A 16,199-nucleotide genomic window follows, 5' to 3' on the forward strand; every position below is an offset into this window, starting at 1 on the left:
GCGCGGCGGGGCAGAGCGGCAGCGCGAGCCGGGGCTGCGGGCGGCCACGCAACTTCCGCCCGGGGGGCTCCGCTCGCCGCGCGCCGCCGCCGCCGCCTGAGGGGACGGGAGCTCCGGGCGGCCGAGGCGCCGCGCCGGGGCCTGCGGGGAGCGGGGCGGGCCGCCGCCCAGCCGCAGCCCAGGGGAGCCCCGAGCCGGCCACCGGGCCCGGCTCCGCGGCGGAGCCCGCAGCCCCCAGCGGCTGCGCCCAGCTCCATGAATGGAAATCGGCAGCGCAGGTGGGTGCGCGGCGGGGCGGGCTGGCGGGGCTCGGCCGCGGACCGGGCCGCAGGGGGGGGGGCGGGGGATACCGAGCCGGCGGGGTGAGGCGGCCGGCCCTGCCCCGCGCTGCCGCCCGCCGACGCCTGGCCGAGCGGGGGCTCCCCACCGCCCCGGGCCGTGCGCCGCAGGGCAGCGCCGGGCCGGGCCGCAGCCGTGGGGCCGCGGGGGGCGGCGGGCGGGGAGCTCAGCCCCGCCGGCGAGGGGGGAGCCGCGGGATCTCTTCTGTTAGCGCTTCTGTAAAGGGGGGGCGCCCAGCACCGCGTCCCGCTCTGCCGCCCGGTGCCCGACGTAGCTGAGGAGGAATTTTTTTGGTTGCATTTCATAACTGGTGTTTCCCCGGCAGCGGCTGCAGGCCGGCTTGCATAATGCTGTAGCGGCGGTGCTGCCTCCGAGGCACCGCCTGGCGAGCGTGCCTGCACCCACCGGGCTCCCTGCGGCACCTTCTGCCAGGCCAGCGCGGGGGGGTTCCCCTTTGTGCCGCTGGACGCTGGAATTTAAGGCTCATCCCCCCGCCTTGGGGAGCCCTGCGCCGCTACAGCCTCCCCCCGGAGCCTTACGGTTTTGCTTTCGGTCGTTTGATCCTTTTCTGTGCGAAGCACATGCTTAGTTGTGATGAGCTTTGTGTTTAAAATGTTGTTGGGGAGTTGGAGAAATAAGTTCAGCTTCAAGGCTCGTGGAGAAGTGGCAGGAGAGTTCAGATTTGGGCAGCGCTTCACCAGCAGTTCGTGATGGAGCTGGATGTCAAAGAGAACGTCAAAAGCCACTTGGATTTCCATTTCTGTTGTTTCCAGAGGTGCCACAGCTAGTGGAAATCTGAGTGGGAGGCTGAAGGGTCAATGCGAAACATGCATTTTCATCTCTTCATGCATAGATACCTTTGTAACTTCTGTGGAGATTCAAGAGAATGATGGATTCGGCTGGAAAAACTTGCCACCTAAGCTATTGTCCTTGCTTAATGAGGTGTGTGATGGAGTTGGAAGTCTTTTAGCGATCTGGTGGATTTCAGATGGTTGTAAACTGGATGTGTAAAATAAACTTCGCTTACAACCTGGTACAAGTCTAGTTGTCTTATGATAAAAAATAGATTTGCGAGAGTAGCCCGTAAGCCTTTTAGTTTTTCTTTGGTGCGAGTTTACCTGTTGTTAGGCTACAATATGTTAGATTTGAGCAGAGCGTGCTCTCAGACAGTGCTCCTGATGGGCTCAGCCCACTCAGCACCGTGTTCAGCGTGACGGATGTTTCTTTCTGTCTGCTGTGTATTGAGGATAGCATGAAGCGCGTTGTTAACATCCCGTGTTTCAGGGAACCTTCTGGCCATCAGACATCAGGATTGGTACAGGAGGACACAAACCATCCTCGACTGAGCAAAGAAGGGTTAAAGTTCTGTCATAAAAGGGAGAAGGACATCAAGGTGTGCTTCCTTTTGTGTGTGTGAGGGGAAAATATGGATGAGATAGACTAAGAGAGAGGGGGGAACAAAGATAGTTGTGAGTATAGCTGGAGTAAAGTATGGAAGCGCGTGCCAGCACATCTCAGTGAAGCAGTGCTGTAGGTATGTTCCTATTTGTGTGATAGGGTTAGCCTAGGGAATCTAGAAAGTATGCCTTTTCTAGCTCATCTAGTTTGAACACAGTTTAAAGTAGGATGTAGTTTAAAGGACGTGAAGCTGGCTATTCAGTGTCCAGGCTATGGGGAAATGAAGTAAACTGAGGAATAGAAAGAAAATGCTCACTGTGTAAAGGTGAAGCAAAATAAAAGCAGCTCTTGGGAACAGATGGAATTCAGTGTCATGCATCATGCTTCCACCTGGAGAGTGGTAAGTAAACTTCCAAAAGGCAGGTGTATTAAACCAGTGCTACCGTGGAACCAGGGATCCTCTGTGGTATGATTGAGTCAAATCAGAGTGCTATGTATGTCTTCATTTGCATTTCATAAATTGTTCCTTCAAAGTTCAAAGCTTTTTGTTTTTAAAAAAAGTGTGAAATTGTTGTGGGTTTTTTCGCTCTAGTATGGTATGTTTTTAATGAAGCACTATGGACATCTTTAATCTTCTCTTTGCTTTTCTACACAAACTTTGGGCAGTTTAAATGCTGAGAATTCACTTTTTGTCTTTCTGTGTTAAGAGAAGTAATTTGGGAGGACCATTAAAAGTTACAGTTTTGTGGGTGGGTAGAGGAGGGAAGAGGAATGAATCATAGGTGCCTTCAAAAGTTATTCTACTCCAGAGTGCGTGTGATGTGAGATACAATGGAAGTTTTTCTATGGAGTTGCAGTGGAAGCCGTTTGACTCATAATATGAGCTTTACAAATTGTTTCATCCTGGTAGCTTTACTTCCTTAGTGTCGGGATATTCCTTGAGCTAATTTCCTGTAGGAATTAAAAGAAGTGACAGGAATATACGGCTTATCTGCCTTTCGACACATCTGGTATGTGTTTAAACAATACTCTAATTGAACCACAGTTTCCTACTGTATCTAACTCCAGCTGACTGCTACAGCAAAGAGCTGAAGCCAGCCTGCAATTGATGTTTTGCAGTTTTACTGGATAATGTGAAAATTCAGCTGATGGTCCTGAGACTTGTGTTGAATTTAGAGCAAGAAGTAGCAGCAAGCAGGGTGACTTGCCAAGTAGTCAGAGATATCTTGATAACTGAAGGAATTTTTCTCTCTCATTAGGCTAGACTCTGTAACCAGACTGTCATGCAAAGCATTTACCTCTTAATTAAAGTTTATAGTTGGATACCAATCAGTTTTGTTCATGTTCTTCACAGTATTTAATTTCTTTGTGCTCTAATGCATTGTTCTCAAAACAGTGAGATCTGTTGTGAATTTATTGCTACTTTTTATTTTGCTTACATGCAAAACTTGTTAGGATGTAACGTAAATCTTAGTATTATGTTTAAAGTAACTGTTAAAATTGTATTTTATTCTGCAAGGAACTTTCTGGTCATGTGGTTCTAAATTCAGTAATATGACTGTGTGTCTCAGATCTTGGTGTTCTGCTCTTAGATGTTTTCCAGGCAGTAAATTGGAAAAAAGGGAGCTGCTTGTGTCTTGAATTTGAAACCTAAAGAGCAGGTAGATGGGCAGTGTGTTTCATGCTCCATTGCAGCAGTTCAAAGTTAGTGAGTATGGAGAAGGAATTAACCTAATTTTCAAAATAGTAAGTGTGAAAGCAGGGTAATAAAGATGTGTGTTAAAAATCATGTACTTTCTTGGAAAGTGTTTTTTTTTTAGTGTAAGTGCAAGTACATGCTGGTAAAGGTTTCTTTTGGTGGCAAAACATGGTATATCTACACACAGCACTAAGTCAGTTTACCTTCCTAATTTTGGTCTGTGGAAATACCTTCGAGGGAAATGTCTTGGTGCGTGGGGGCTGTCAAGTTCTCTTCTCCTGGAGTTGTTATAGGTGTTAACCTTACAACGTGCATATAAGCTGCTTTTTGGGGAGTGAAGTTCTTTATGATTAGATATTGGGTTTAATGGTTTAGAGGCATTTATTATCTTGTAAATGCTTCCAGAACACTTCACTGTCTTTTTTTGTAACTTTGTTAGGATAGAACAAGTTAGCGCACTAGTATTTACTTGCACAGTTGGCTATCGCCGAGTGTGGCATCAAAATGTTGGCTTTTGATGAGTTTTAACATGAGCTATTATCTGAAACCTTGGGGGGTGTGGGGGGGGGAAAGCCTAAATTGTGAGCAGGAATGTTAAGAAAACGTGGATTGCATTACTCATAAATAATGTAATGCCACCCAGCGAGGCTGCAGCTACAGAAATAAGACAATCCATGATTTCTAGCATAAGAGCAGAGCTTAGTTATTGGAACCAACATGTAATTATAATCTTCCCTATCTTTATTCTTTATATATGTAGAATTAACTTAATTTTTGATAGTGATAGGCTTTTCTTTGAGTTCCACAGGCTGGGCCTCTGAGTCCAGGCAGAGGCCAGGGGCCCTCTGAAAGGGAATCTTCCCCCCGTGGAAAGCACCATGGAGAGCTTTCTCCCAGGTGCAGACTCCAGCCTGAGGATAGGATCTGTTAGCCAAATCTGCCTTGTGTTACTGAGCCACGGTTTAAGTAATATTTTACCTGCTAAGTCCTCTATCATCTGTTTAAGGCTGTTCAGTCACCCATTTAATTAGAGATTTAGAACCATTTTATAAACAAAACTGTTAAGTAATCATCTGTGATTTTTTTTTTTTTGTTCTATAATGCTGAAGCAACAGTAGGAAAAAGGATATTTTTTTGCTGGAAGCATGGTACTATGTAAGGAAAGGATTGTGTAAGGAAATCTGTATTTTCAATTAGCATCTTGCTACAAATCAGTATTTTGCTTCATGCAGTAAAACACTTCTGCATGCCAAAAGCTTCAATGTTCTTTAAATGGTTTGCTGAAAGTATTTCAAGGTTTCTGTGCTTCTGCTCTTTCTGTTCAGGCATTATTCCGATTAGGGCTTCGTTTTGTTGCTAGGTAGATTCAAGCCTGTGTTTTGGATGCACGCCAGATGTGTTCTATACTGCTGGCTGTATTGCCATAGAAATTGCAGTCATTTTTTGTTGTGCTTAATCTTTATTATAACATCTATAATTCCATGGAAGAAAAGTTTCTGATTCAGAGCTCATTTAAACCATTAGAGGGACTAACATATTGGTTTGGAATATGATCTGACTGAAATGGGAATTTTCGAATTGTGGATCTGAATAGTGACAACTGCAAATCTTCACTGCTTTCAAGTTCTGTTGGAGTAAATGGTTCTGTTAGCAGAGGTGCCGTGGAATCACACTTGAAATTAATTTCCTTGTCCACGTATTTTTAATGATACTCCAAACATTAGCTCTTTGAAAAAGCAGTATGGTTATGAGCTTTTTCTTCAGAGTGTATTTCATAAACAATACACTTACTCTATGTTAGCGATTTTTCAAAAACATTTTGAAATACTATTTTCTCCATTAAGCCCTCTAAAAGTGGCAGTTCTCTTTTCCATCTCTTTCTGGATTTTGTTGAGATACTAGAGTACATATGAACAAAGCTCTTCAAAATATCTTCCGTCTCATCAGCAATCTACATCATTATGGGACGGAGGTTATTGGGCACGTTACCCAGCACAGCGCGGTGGGCACAGGTCGCACAGTGATGTCCTGTATGTGCCCGTGGGAAACACCAGTGTAAATCCCCTGGGAAATGCAATGGGGATTCAAGATACTTCCTTCTAGACTGGTAGGGAGCCAGCCATGGTCTTTGTGTGCTGCTGTACAAAAATGTGGTAGATAGAACTTTCTGGGTGTAGTATTTGGCTGTTTTGCAGACAAGATTATAAGAGCTTTTGCTCCTACTTGTTTATTGAGCATTCACTCGTGAGAAAAACCTTCCAACGTTGCTGAAGGATGTTCATAAATGACTTCAGCAAATGCAATGAATGGTAATCTATAAATTGATACACCTTTGGGTCCTGAAGAGATTATTTTTTCCTACCTGGTGTTATTACTGATTTAAATACTTAATTAAATAGTTTCTCTGCTGGTTTTTCCTGTAGGTTTTCTGATGAGTACGTTGGAAGGTTCAAGTTATTTAGTGATGGATCTTGTATCTTCTTGAAATGTACTCTCATGCTGCATAAAAGCCGTCCAACAACCTGTCTGAAGTGCCAGGTTTAGTTCTGTTTGTGTATTCGTTGTTCTGTGCTGTGGACCAGATGCCTGTCAGCGCTGGAGACTTTCCTTAACTGGTTTTATGACTTGGGTACTCTTCTGGCATGCTAAACAGACTTGGTTTGTTGGGGGGTTTTTTCTTGGATTTTTAAGAACTTGCTAGGCATGTGTACATATCAGATGCTCTGATGGCAGAGTAATAATAAATTTTTAAAAACAAAAAAGTTTCTCCTTTAAAACTTGAGGGCAACTGTTCAGTGCAGAGCTGCTCTTCTGGGACACTGGGAGCTGGCACGTCCCCCCCTGCTGCGGTAATGCTTCGGCAAAGGTTTTCTTTGAAACTTTAACACTTTGGTTTTGCAATGGTTAAATAACACGGAGGAATCAGCCTGCCAACTATAGGCACTTTGTGCTGTTCAGAAGAATACTACTTTGAGTACTTTGGGTTTGTGTGTTTATTTCCATTAGCTTGACACAGGACTTAGGCATGAGGTTGGGTGAGTCACTGATATGATACGGGAGCAGTAGCTGTCCTCAGAGAGCGTCGCTTGTTATTTATGTTTTATTGGGGTTTGAGTCACAGGTTTGAAGTCGGTGACACAGACTTTAACAACGTGCAATCTGGCTGTTTAGTGTATTTTGAAAGCAGGATACTCCGAGTGGGTGCTAGTGTATTTGGACGGTGGTAGCAGGATTGAGTTAGGACATACTCATGTTTTCAGGTTAACTTGTCCAAGAGAGCATGTGTATCGCACAAAATGGTAACAAAATCAGCTGCATTTTTAAAAATCGTTCCTGAATAGTGTGTAGACCTGCACTTCTCATTCATTTATTGGTTGCTTAATTCCCATTTGCCAAAATCTGTGTTCTAACTGCTGCCAGAGCAAGCTGTTCCCTGCGGAGCCGTGTGTGGTACGGCTGAACGAGTGAGGCTAAAGAAAGCCTTTGTCTTAACAACTGGTATTTTCTTGTTTTGTTCAGCACTTTTCCAAGGAGCAGAGGTTGGAGGCCTGCTTGCATACTTGGCTTTGAGCAGAGCATTTATTTTATGCCCCAGGATTTTGAAGCGCACCCTGCCTCGTATTAGTAACCGAACGTCATTTCTCAGTTTCAACTTTTTGCCCCTGTGCGGTTCATCTCTAGGATTCCGCTAATCTAAGCAAAGGGGTAAACAACAGGACAGCATTCCTGCAAAGAGGTTTATTTCTTCTCCAGCAGCTGATTGCTTAGTTAAAAAGTTCAACTTGGTGGAGTTTTCTAGAGGAGATGGAGGCAAAGGTTTCAGCCATGCCGTATGTCCCTGTTCATGGACTTCAACTTCTTCATGTAAGGTTCATGAAGGTTGGCTTCACACTGTTGCTTCTGTGCTGGCAGATTTTAGCAACCGTTTTCACATTTTACGTGATTTTTAACAATCGGGGTGGGGGGAGACAGGGCAGCCCAGACTATAGCAATCTTTTTAATGTTATCTTTATTTCAGCAGGGTTTTTTAGCATTTCCTACAGATATGAACTAAATACAAGCTATGGCATGTATGTCTTTGTAATATTAAAATAAGCTGTTGAGTCATTTGTGTCACTCAGATGTTTAGTAGTAATTTTTTGCATATGCTTATATTTGAAAATATATCTGGAGTAAATTGTAGAGTTGCTTTTACTTGTGTGACAGTATTAAAATGAAGAAAAAGTTGAAGAGAACAGATGCTTGGAACAAGTTTTGCATGAGCTGAGTCTGTGAGGGTGTTTTAAATGATGGTTCTTGGTTTATGTGTTTGTTTCATGGCTCGAAGCCAAGCCCACTCAGAATTTTTTGGTAGGTTTCTGTGTAGAGCCAGACAAATGTTACAGTGAAACTTAGCTTTGATGTTCACCTGTTCTTACTTGGTACAGGGTTTCCTTCAAGGTAACGTGATTTTTTCCAGGAATGGTAGAGATTAATCAAAAGGCAAATAAGATGTTTTTACCAGCACTTGACATTTTAACTCTTCTATGAAAATGAGTGGGCTGGAATTGCTATCTGCGTCACTGAGTAGGAGTAGGGGGGGGGGGAAACTTTTAACTTCATCAAATGCTCTGTAAATCATGACATTTGTACGATGAGTAATTTTTTAAAACTTGGTCTACAAAGCATTTTGGGTTTGTTTTTGTTTCTTGACGGGGAAGAGATGTTTTTTAGTGGAAATGCCAGTAGAAATTCTTGAAAGTGGACTGTGTTTACTACTGTGTTTGGTTTTGTAAGGCATGAATAACCCAGATCTTGAGCTGAGGATTCTCATCTAAGTGATGCAAAATAAATAGATAAGAAGTGAGAATGTAACGTAACGTATTTTACTAGATGGATAATAGCTGACTTTCAGAATACCCATCTCTTATTGTGGATTTTGATGGTTTCTTTGAGCAGCTATGCATATTCCTCTCTAATGTATAAGTAAATAAGAGTTTTACAATCTTGTGTCCTAAGTTGAGTTTTTCCTCTTCTGGCCACTTGGCTTTACCGGTGCGGTTACACAGGAGGTAGTAGTTTTACTCTTCATCCATTTTCAGCCAGCAAAATTCAAGAGTAATCTGTCTTCTAGTAATGGCAATGAAATTAAGAGTTTGTCGCAAACAACATGCATCAATCCAGAACTGCTTCGGTATTTTTGGTTTTGCAGCAACTTTGTTATTACTAGGGTGTTCAGAAAAGACTTGCGAAGCTTGTGCTTTAACAGCAGACAGACTTTGCATGATAGTGAATTCTTACAAGGAAGAGCACCCATGCCGATTGCAGAAGCTGAAACTCATGTGTAAGAGAACAGTTCAGATGTGGGTGGAGGCTCAAGGAGGGAAAATGGGCAAGTGTTAGTTTGGAATTTAACAGGTTAGCGCGCTGTTTGATGTGTGCTGTTCGGTACAGCTAGCTTACCCTTCCTCCAGTCTGCTGGCTCTGCTGCCTGCCTGCTCGTCCTCTAGTTGGTTCAGGGAATTGCCTGAGACTGAAAAAAAGGGGGTGCATTAGTAAGTCTCAATTGGAGGCAAGTACATGTACCTGCAAATGCAAGGAGCCTTATGTATTTTTAAACTGCTGAAACAGAAGCAAGTAGTGCCTTTGCAACACAGCTTGTCTGTTGTGCTTATCTTCTAATCTGTGACATTTTTTTCTTTCACAGGACCCGTCGGGGCACAGCCCCTACTCATGGTGCCCAGACGTCCTGGCTATGGCACCATGGGCAAACCCATTAAACTGCTGGCCAACTGCTTCCAAGTTGAAATCCCAAAGATTGATGTCTACCTCTATGAGGTGGATATCAAACCAGATAAGTGTCCTCGGAGGGTGAACAGGTAAGAAGGTGAAAGTTGTGTTGTAAATTACACTGATACTGAAATTTTTAAGGAAGTGGGACCTACTGGAGTAAATCTAGTCTCTATGTATCTTAAAATCTGAGTTTTATGCTATGGAGACCTGTGTGCAAATTCTCACAAACATCTGAGAGATGGATGCAGAGCCTTTTCCAGGTTCTCTTCAGTTTGGTTGTGACCACATGCTGTGAAGTGGGGCAACCACTGGTGGTCACAGTAGTTTGTGAGCTGTTTGGCATCAACCCCCATTCTTCAGGGCAACATAAATATGGTATAGCTATAGGCAGTTACTGGTTTTGGTTGCGGTGTGGAATCATGTGAGGTAGCAGGAATCTGTTCCCATGGGTGTTCTTACCCCGAGTTGATATTGAGGTACATTTCAGCATTGATTAATCTGAAGGTTCCCCTGTTTAATTCACTGGGGTACTGTGGTCAGAAGCTACTGACTAAAAGCCATTGCTGTAGGTGTAGGAGGAGACAGCCTTCAGCTGGGAAGCTTCCATTAGGGGTAGTGGTATGAAAGCACTGCACACAAACTGTTTTCCCCCTTGTTAATAGACATTTCATGCAATCAGCTTAGTATCTTTGAAATGGTTAGACTTCTCTTGAGCTCCACCTGTGTCCTTTCTCTATTGCTATATAGCACATTGTATCCCATCGTATTTTCATGTCTGCTATGTATTAGGGTCAGTTAAATCCCTTGCTAGACTACTTTTGCTAAATTTCTGGTTAAATGCAGGGAATATGTTCATGTTCTGTATCCCTGTTCATTTAGTGATCCAGCAAACGGTACATATTGAGAGCTGTCCTCTTCAGCCTTAACAGATTCCTAGTACAGCTTTTTAGATATGTATTTTGTCTGAAACCTCATACATTTTGGGAGCCAGAGGAGCCTCCAAAGAAAGAGCGGTTAACTGAAAATGTGATAGTAAAGCTGTAATTTTTGCTTTTTAAAGATTACAACATTTTGTATTTCCTGTATTTCTTCTCTGCGCTGAATAATTTTTTTGAGAGGAGTTACGTGTTAGTTTCTTGTGAAATTGTTTCATCAGTTAAAGTTCAGGGTAGCTGAAAAGCAATTATTTCCTCTTTCATCTGCAATTCTGTTTTTTTACATTTTAACAATAACATATTGCTAAGGCCTGATTCTGACTAGTGATTTTTTCCCTCCCTGCTAGTTGCATACTGCTGTTACAAAGGCTTTATAAATACCTCTGTTAAGTATTAATTAAAAGGAAATTAATAAATTGCTAAAATTGGGATATAATAGTTCTGTGTGAATATTTAATATAATCTTACTGTTATGAAAGGTTAATTTACTACCATATTGTTAAATGAGGAATGCTTGTGAAGCTGTGCTCATAGGCACACAAGGAGAAATAAGCTGCTCTAAACTGACTTGGTTTGTATGTCTGATTCTTTTCTAGTGTGATCTTGTAATGAAGATAAATGTAATTTCACTTCAAATGTGTTGACTAAAACCACTCTTTTTTTTTGTTGTTGCTGTATGGCAATGCTTGGTTAAAATAGACTAAGGGAGACAAAGCTGTAAGAACTCTGGTTTGTCCAGCAGTGACAGTCTGTGATTCTGTGTTGTGAGTTGTTTCCACAACAGTGGGAGAAACTACAGATGTTTGGAAATCGTGCATTTGAAATAAGCTGTTTTAAAAATAGCAACTAAATTTTGGTTAAAATTTACAAGAAAAAAAAATAAATCCCTTTTGTGGTCCTGTTGGTAGGGTAATTTCCAGCTTCCTTTGAAAACCAAAATTGGTGTGTCTCACAGCTTGTTTTAGTTGGTTATGCTCTAGATAAATGCTGTATCTTTGCAGTTTTCAGTTCACGTGGAGAGAGGCAAAAACATTTGGTTTGAGTTTATAAAGTTACCTTTGTGTGACATGGTCAATATTTTTGTTTACCTAAGTAATGATTTCCTGAAGAGCATGTTTGCAGCTGATACAACTTTTCATACACTCTGCAGGTCTCATATTATCTAACTGTTGCTTTTGACTTTTGTTAGTTTGTGTGAGCGTTGATTGTTTCCCAGAAGTGCTTTTTATAGACTGGAGTTAATTTGAAGTGCTTTTGGAGGTTACTCATTCATAAATGTAGTTGTTGTAGTATAGGTGTAGTTCAGATGCATATGTAACTTTGTCCAGAAGCTCATCAGCTTTCTACTCTACCAGTAAAAACATTGTCTGGCTTTTCTTTATCGTGTTACCAACTGCTAGAAGCAGTTGTCTGGGTTTTGTCAAGGTAAACTGAGAAGACCAGTTGAACGCAGGCAGCAAACCTAAACAAGTTGCTTTAGTAGTCAAATATTTTCAAATGAAAGACCAAAGTTTGTATTGAAATTTGACAGCAAATTCGAAAAAATGTAAATTATGAATTCTAATATAAGCTGTAGTTTAAAAGCTGAGGGTAAGTCTAGCATGCTTACTGTTTTTTTCAAAGTAGGAAACTGAAATTGGTTATTTAAAATTACTAACTACCAACTTTCATGTGTGTAAAAATGTGGCAGATGTTAGTTAAAAACTGCAAGAGCTTGTATAAATGAGCCCCATTAAAAGAAAATGACCTAGTATCTGCTGACTAAATTACTTTAGATAGTGTGCTCTGGATTATGCAGAGAAGAATGGCTTTCATAAGTCTAAATCAAAATTAGTATACTGAAATACCTGCTTTGAAGAATTTCCCTTAGAAATACATTTTTTCCCTCTCGCATGCTCTAAGTTATTTCTAAGTTGCCAGTGGATTTACATAGACTCAGCTCTGCTGAAATAGTTTCTGACGAACATCCTGTCTGCATGCTTTTATTTGGAATAAATAGGGGGTTTAGTTCCTGAATAGTTGCTGCTTTTTTAAAATTCACCTGCACCTTTGTTAGCTGGAGGGAGGCTTTAAAACCTAGAGTGTCTTCTGTTTCCTTTTCACTTTCCTTTATCACGATGTCCTTTACCCGTGTTTCCGCTGTGTTGTGAACTGGAAAGCAGAAGGTAAATGGTGCTTTGCTTTGAAGCAGAGCTACAGCTGAGAGCTCTAGTGTGGGAGTTTGGCGTTACACAGCCTCTTGCTTTCTCCCTCTTGCTCCTACTCTTCATCACTAACTTTTATCCCTCTGCTTTTGTCACAGGTTATGTGACAAGAAGCTGGCACTTAGGAAACAGGTTTTGTGCACTGATCCCTGTGCGTAGTGTTGTGAGGGAGCAGCGCATCAGTGCAGAATGGGGCAGTCAGATAAAGTAGACTTGTGCAGGAGCGCAGCTGAGTACTAAGTAGATATTTTGAAGTTGCTTGAGTATATTAGTGTGCTTTTAGCCAGTGAGAGAACTTGGATTCTGAGAGTTTAGTGACACAGAGAACTGTGAAATGGAGAATTTCTTTTCCCTTTCCCCTAGTCCCAGCTGAGAAGTGAAAGTACTGCTGCTAATTTTACTTGAAGAGGAAGACATTATTTATTGTCTTCCAGCAAAAATGGCTTTAGGTTAATATTGCCTGGTTAGAAAACAGTATACTAGTAAGCTTTTGCTTTGAGAGGATGCTAGCTTGCATATGCTTAAGAAGAGTGTTTTGTTCCTGTAGAATAAGGGAATTAATGATGTATCAAGTAAGGTACAGTTGTTGTGCCTCTGAAACACAAATAATCCCCAAAGAATTCAAATGTGAGGTATTGCAAAAGCTTCTTTGGATCTGATCTATCTACTACTTGTATCAAGAAGCCTTATTTATATAAGATGAAAATTTCATGGTGTTTTTTTAAAGTGTAATTTCAGCGCTAGTATGAGGTTACTATTTTCTTTATTGCCATCAAGTTATAACAAAGGAGAATGTGTGCAAATTTCATCAGGCTGTTGGGAAAAACCCAGATTATTAAGGACTTAGAGAAGACTTTTTTGTTAGGGTATATACTCTTCTATATACAGTGTAGGCAAAATTCAAAACTCTTGTTAATTGAAGAGCAGATGAACATTACTTGGTACTGGCATAGCTTTCAGTTGGGCATTTGTACTCATTTTTCATAATACTAGCTTGTGGGTGTCTTCCAAGGTAAGTGTGTACTTGTTTTCTATGGAAAAGGTTATCCAAAGGTCTTGGTCATCTCTAGGGCTTTCTGAAATCATTATAGTAACAATATTTTCCAGTATTCAAGCATTTGTGTTGGTAGTGATTTTATTCTTCAGTATTTATCTATTATTTTAGTTGAATTATGTGGAGCACCTTTTTGGAACATCACTTGGGTGTTCTATAGTTCAGTAATATGTTTGTTGAAACTATTTCAGCAAAACGCAGGGGGTGTGGGAGCCAGTTCCAGTCTGATACTTCTTTGAAAACATCTTCAATGTAAATATCAACTTTTCTAGGGAGGTGGTGGACTCAATGGTGCAGCATTTTAAAGTGACAATATTTGGGGACCGTAGACCGGTTTATGATGGGAAAAGAAGCCTCTATACAGCCAATCCGCTTCCTGTGGCCACTACTGGGGTAAGATAACTGGGAAAAAATAAAAAAATTATAGTTGCAATGGCTTCATAGGGAAGAAAAAGAAACAAGCCCTACTTCTGATACTACTGAGTTGAGAAAAAGTATCTTACAGCATCCATATTGAAGTAGGGTCCCTCCAATGTATTTTCACAAGTTCCAGTGTATGTAAATGTGCATGTAATAGTTGCATTTGGAACCTCCCCTAGAATTTGGTAGCCTGTTTCTACAGCAGAATCTATTAAATACTCAGTTCTACACACGGTAATACATCATCTTACAGTGAAGTACTATTAAAATATCAAACCAGAGTTTCTCTGGAATGAAGAGTTTTCTGGTTCAAGATGGCAAAAAGTTACGTGATCCTCTTCTGCTTGGTGAGGACCCAGTTCTCTTTATTTTGTGCATTTGATAATGTACTTTTAGCAAATGTGTTGTGAGGCTCTGGCCCAGTTATGGGAAGGAGTGGGAATTCAAGGCTACCAGACTTGAGATTAAACAGCTGCTGTTTTGTTTTTTTCTCTCCTTCCTCCACCCAGGTGGATTTGGATGTGACATTGCCGGGAGAAGGTGGAAAAGATCGTCCCTTCAAAGTGTCAATAAAGTTTGTTTCTCGGGTGAGCTGGCACTTGCTGCATGAAGTTTTGACGGGAAGAACCTTGCCTGAGCCGCTGGAACTAGACAAACCTATCAGCACTAACCCTGTTCACGCTGTCGATGTGGTGCTACGACACCTACCCTCCATGAAGTAGGTTCACTGTCTTCCTGCAGTCTGTCTTTACCTGAAGTATCCCCACTGGGAGACCTTCATCCCTGTTTCTTCACAGGTGAAAAGAAAAAAATGATCATTCCCCTTAGGCAGCACAGCTGGTTAGCTGAACTGGGGAGACTGAAGCTAATTACGTACAAGTGTGTATTTCTGTAGCCATTTAAACTTCAGAGCAGGTGATGGATTTCTTTGAAAAGACCAAGAAACAGCAGACATGTATAATAGGCCTTAATTGAAATATTGAGAGATTGTAGTATGCTGTAGCACTGCTTTCATGTTTTCGGCTCAAGTTGAGCCAAGTCTCATGCACTTGGCAGCAGTGACAGTCTAAAAGCACGGGCCTTTTTCACTCATTGATGGGTACTAGATAACTGTCCTAATAAAGTCTATTGTTTATCTCAGAACCCTGAAACAGAAGAAACCAAATTATTTTTTCTTTATTTGGTCAATGAAAGTTGCTTTTAAAGTTTGAGTGCTGGCTTTAGACAGCAGAATGGTTTTGCCCTACAGTTTTTCATTGGGTGTAATGGACTTAAAACCACAAGCTTTATTTTTTTTATGGAAGCCCGTGTTCCTCAGCTACCCTGGATCCTAAGGAAGCATGAAAGATGTTAACTACTGTACTAATGCCTGTCCATTACAAATGTGAGGAGGTGTGGATGTTCATGAGCAGTTGTTTTCTGCCTGAGAAATGTGAATTTCTCTAGTTCTTTGTTTCCACCATAGTTATTACTTCTCTCAGTGTACGTTGTGTTCAAACGTTCCCTAGGAAAACATGCAAAATGATATTTGAAGGTCAGTCCAGTATATACAATGCTGTTGTACCAAATCTGCTGTGATGGAGATTATACTTGCTTGATGTGGAAGATAAGAAAGGGTTCTTGATTTGTTGTAGAAACTGAAAGTGGTTGCTAAAATGTGAAATTTGTGTAAATGTTTTGTCTAAATTTGAAAACACTGCAATGGGGACAGAGGCATTCAGAGTGTACTGTTTAAACTTGGTTCTAGGCACAGATTCCAGGTGCACAACATTCCAAAAAATAATAACGCTCTGTTATTGTCTTTATTATAGAATTTTTTGTGTGGAAAGCAATAGCATAAATGTGTGGTCATCTTTTCCACTAGGTATACCCCTGTGGGCCGCTCCTTTTTCTCAGCTCCAGAAGGATATGATCACCCCTTGGGTGGGGGTAGGGAGGTCTGGTTTGGATTCCATCAGTCTGTTCGGCCTGCCATGTGGAAGATGATGCTCAATATCGATGGTAAGTTGGGATTCAGGGTTAACAATAAAGATAATACCAAACATTCCTCTAAGAATAAAAGTGACCTTGCCATTCGGTCATTTTGTTTGTTTGTGGTACCATGTTTCTGTGTGGTGATAACTTTTGGTGTCATCTGTGCAGAGGGATTTAGTAACCAGAAGCAGTCTTCTGCACTGATTTTATTATTTACAATATGAATTAAGAAGAGTCAAAGTAGCTTGAGGGTATTTTGCTGGCATTTATATCAGAATAAGACTACTTTCTTTTGGGTTTTTGTGTTTGTGTTAACTTTGTGTTGCATGCAAGGGGTTTTCAGCTGAAAAATACTTGCGTCTCATTTCTCAGTTTGAAGATTTAGTAGTTGTCTCTTGTAATAT

The 16,199-nt window shown here is 41.4% G+C and overlaps 1 protein-coding gene across 8 annotated transcripts in view; it reads left to right on the forward strand.

The window, feature by feature from the left end:
• AGO3 (argonaute RISC catalytic component 3) overlaps window positions 1–16,199 on the forward strand; it is a 41,096-nt gene continuing 24,897 nt past the window's right edge. For all 8 annotated transcript variants that reach the window (XM_055704613.1, XM_055704614.1, XM_055704616.1 and 5 more), the window contains exons 1-5: window positions 1–278; window positions 9,123–9,294; window positions 13,674–13,794; window positions 14,331–14,539; window positions 15,686–15,822. In XM_055704613.1, coding sequence (XP_055560588.1) covers window positions 260–278; window positions 9,123–9,294; window positions 13,674–13,794; window positions 14,331–14,539; window positions 15,686–15,822 — 658 coding nt within the window. In that variant the 5' untranslated portion in view covers window positions 1–259. The remainder of the gene's footprint in view (window positions 279–9,122; window positions 9,295–13,673; window positions 13,795–14,330; window positions 14,540–15,685; window positions 15,823–16,199) is intronic.

Source organism: Falco cherrug, chromosome 3, assembly GCF_023634085.1.
Source record: "Falco cherrug isolate bFalChe1 chromosome 3, bFalChe1.pri, whole genome shotgun sequence".
Taxonomy (NCBI): domain Eukaryota; kingdom Metazoa; phylum Chordata; class Aves; order Falconiformes; family Falconidae; genus Falco; species Falco cherrug.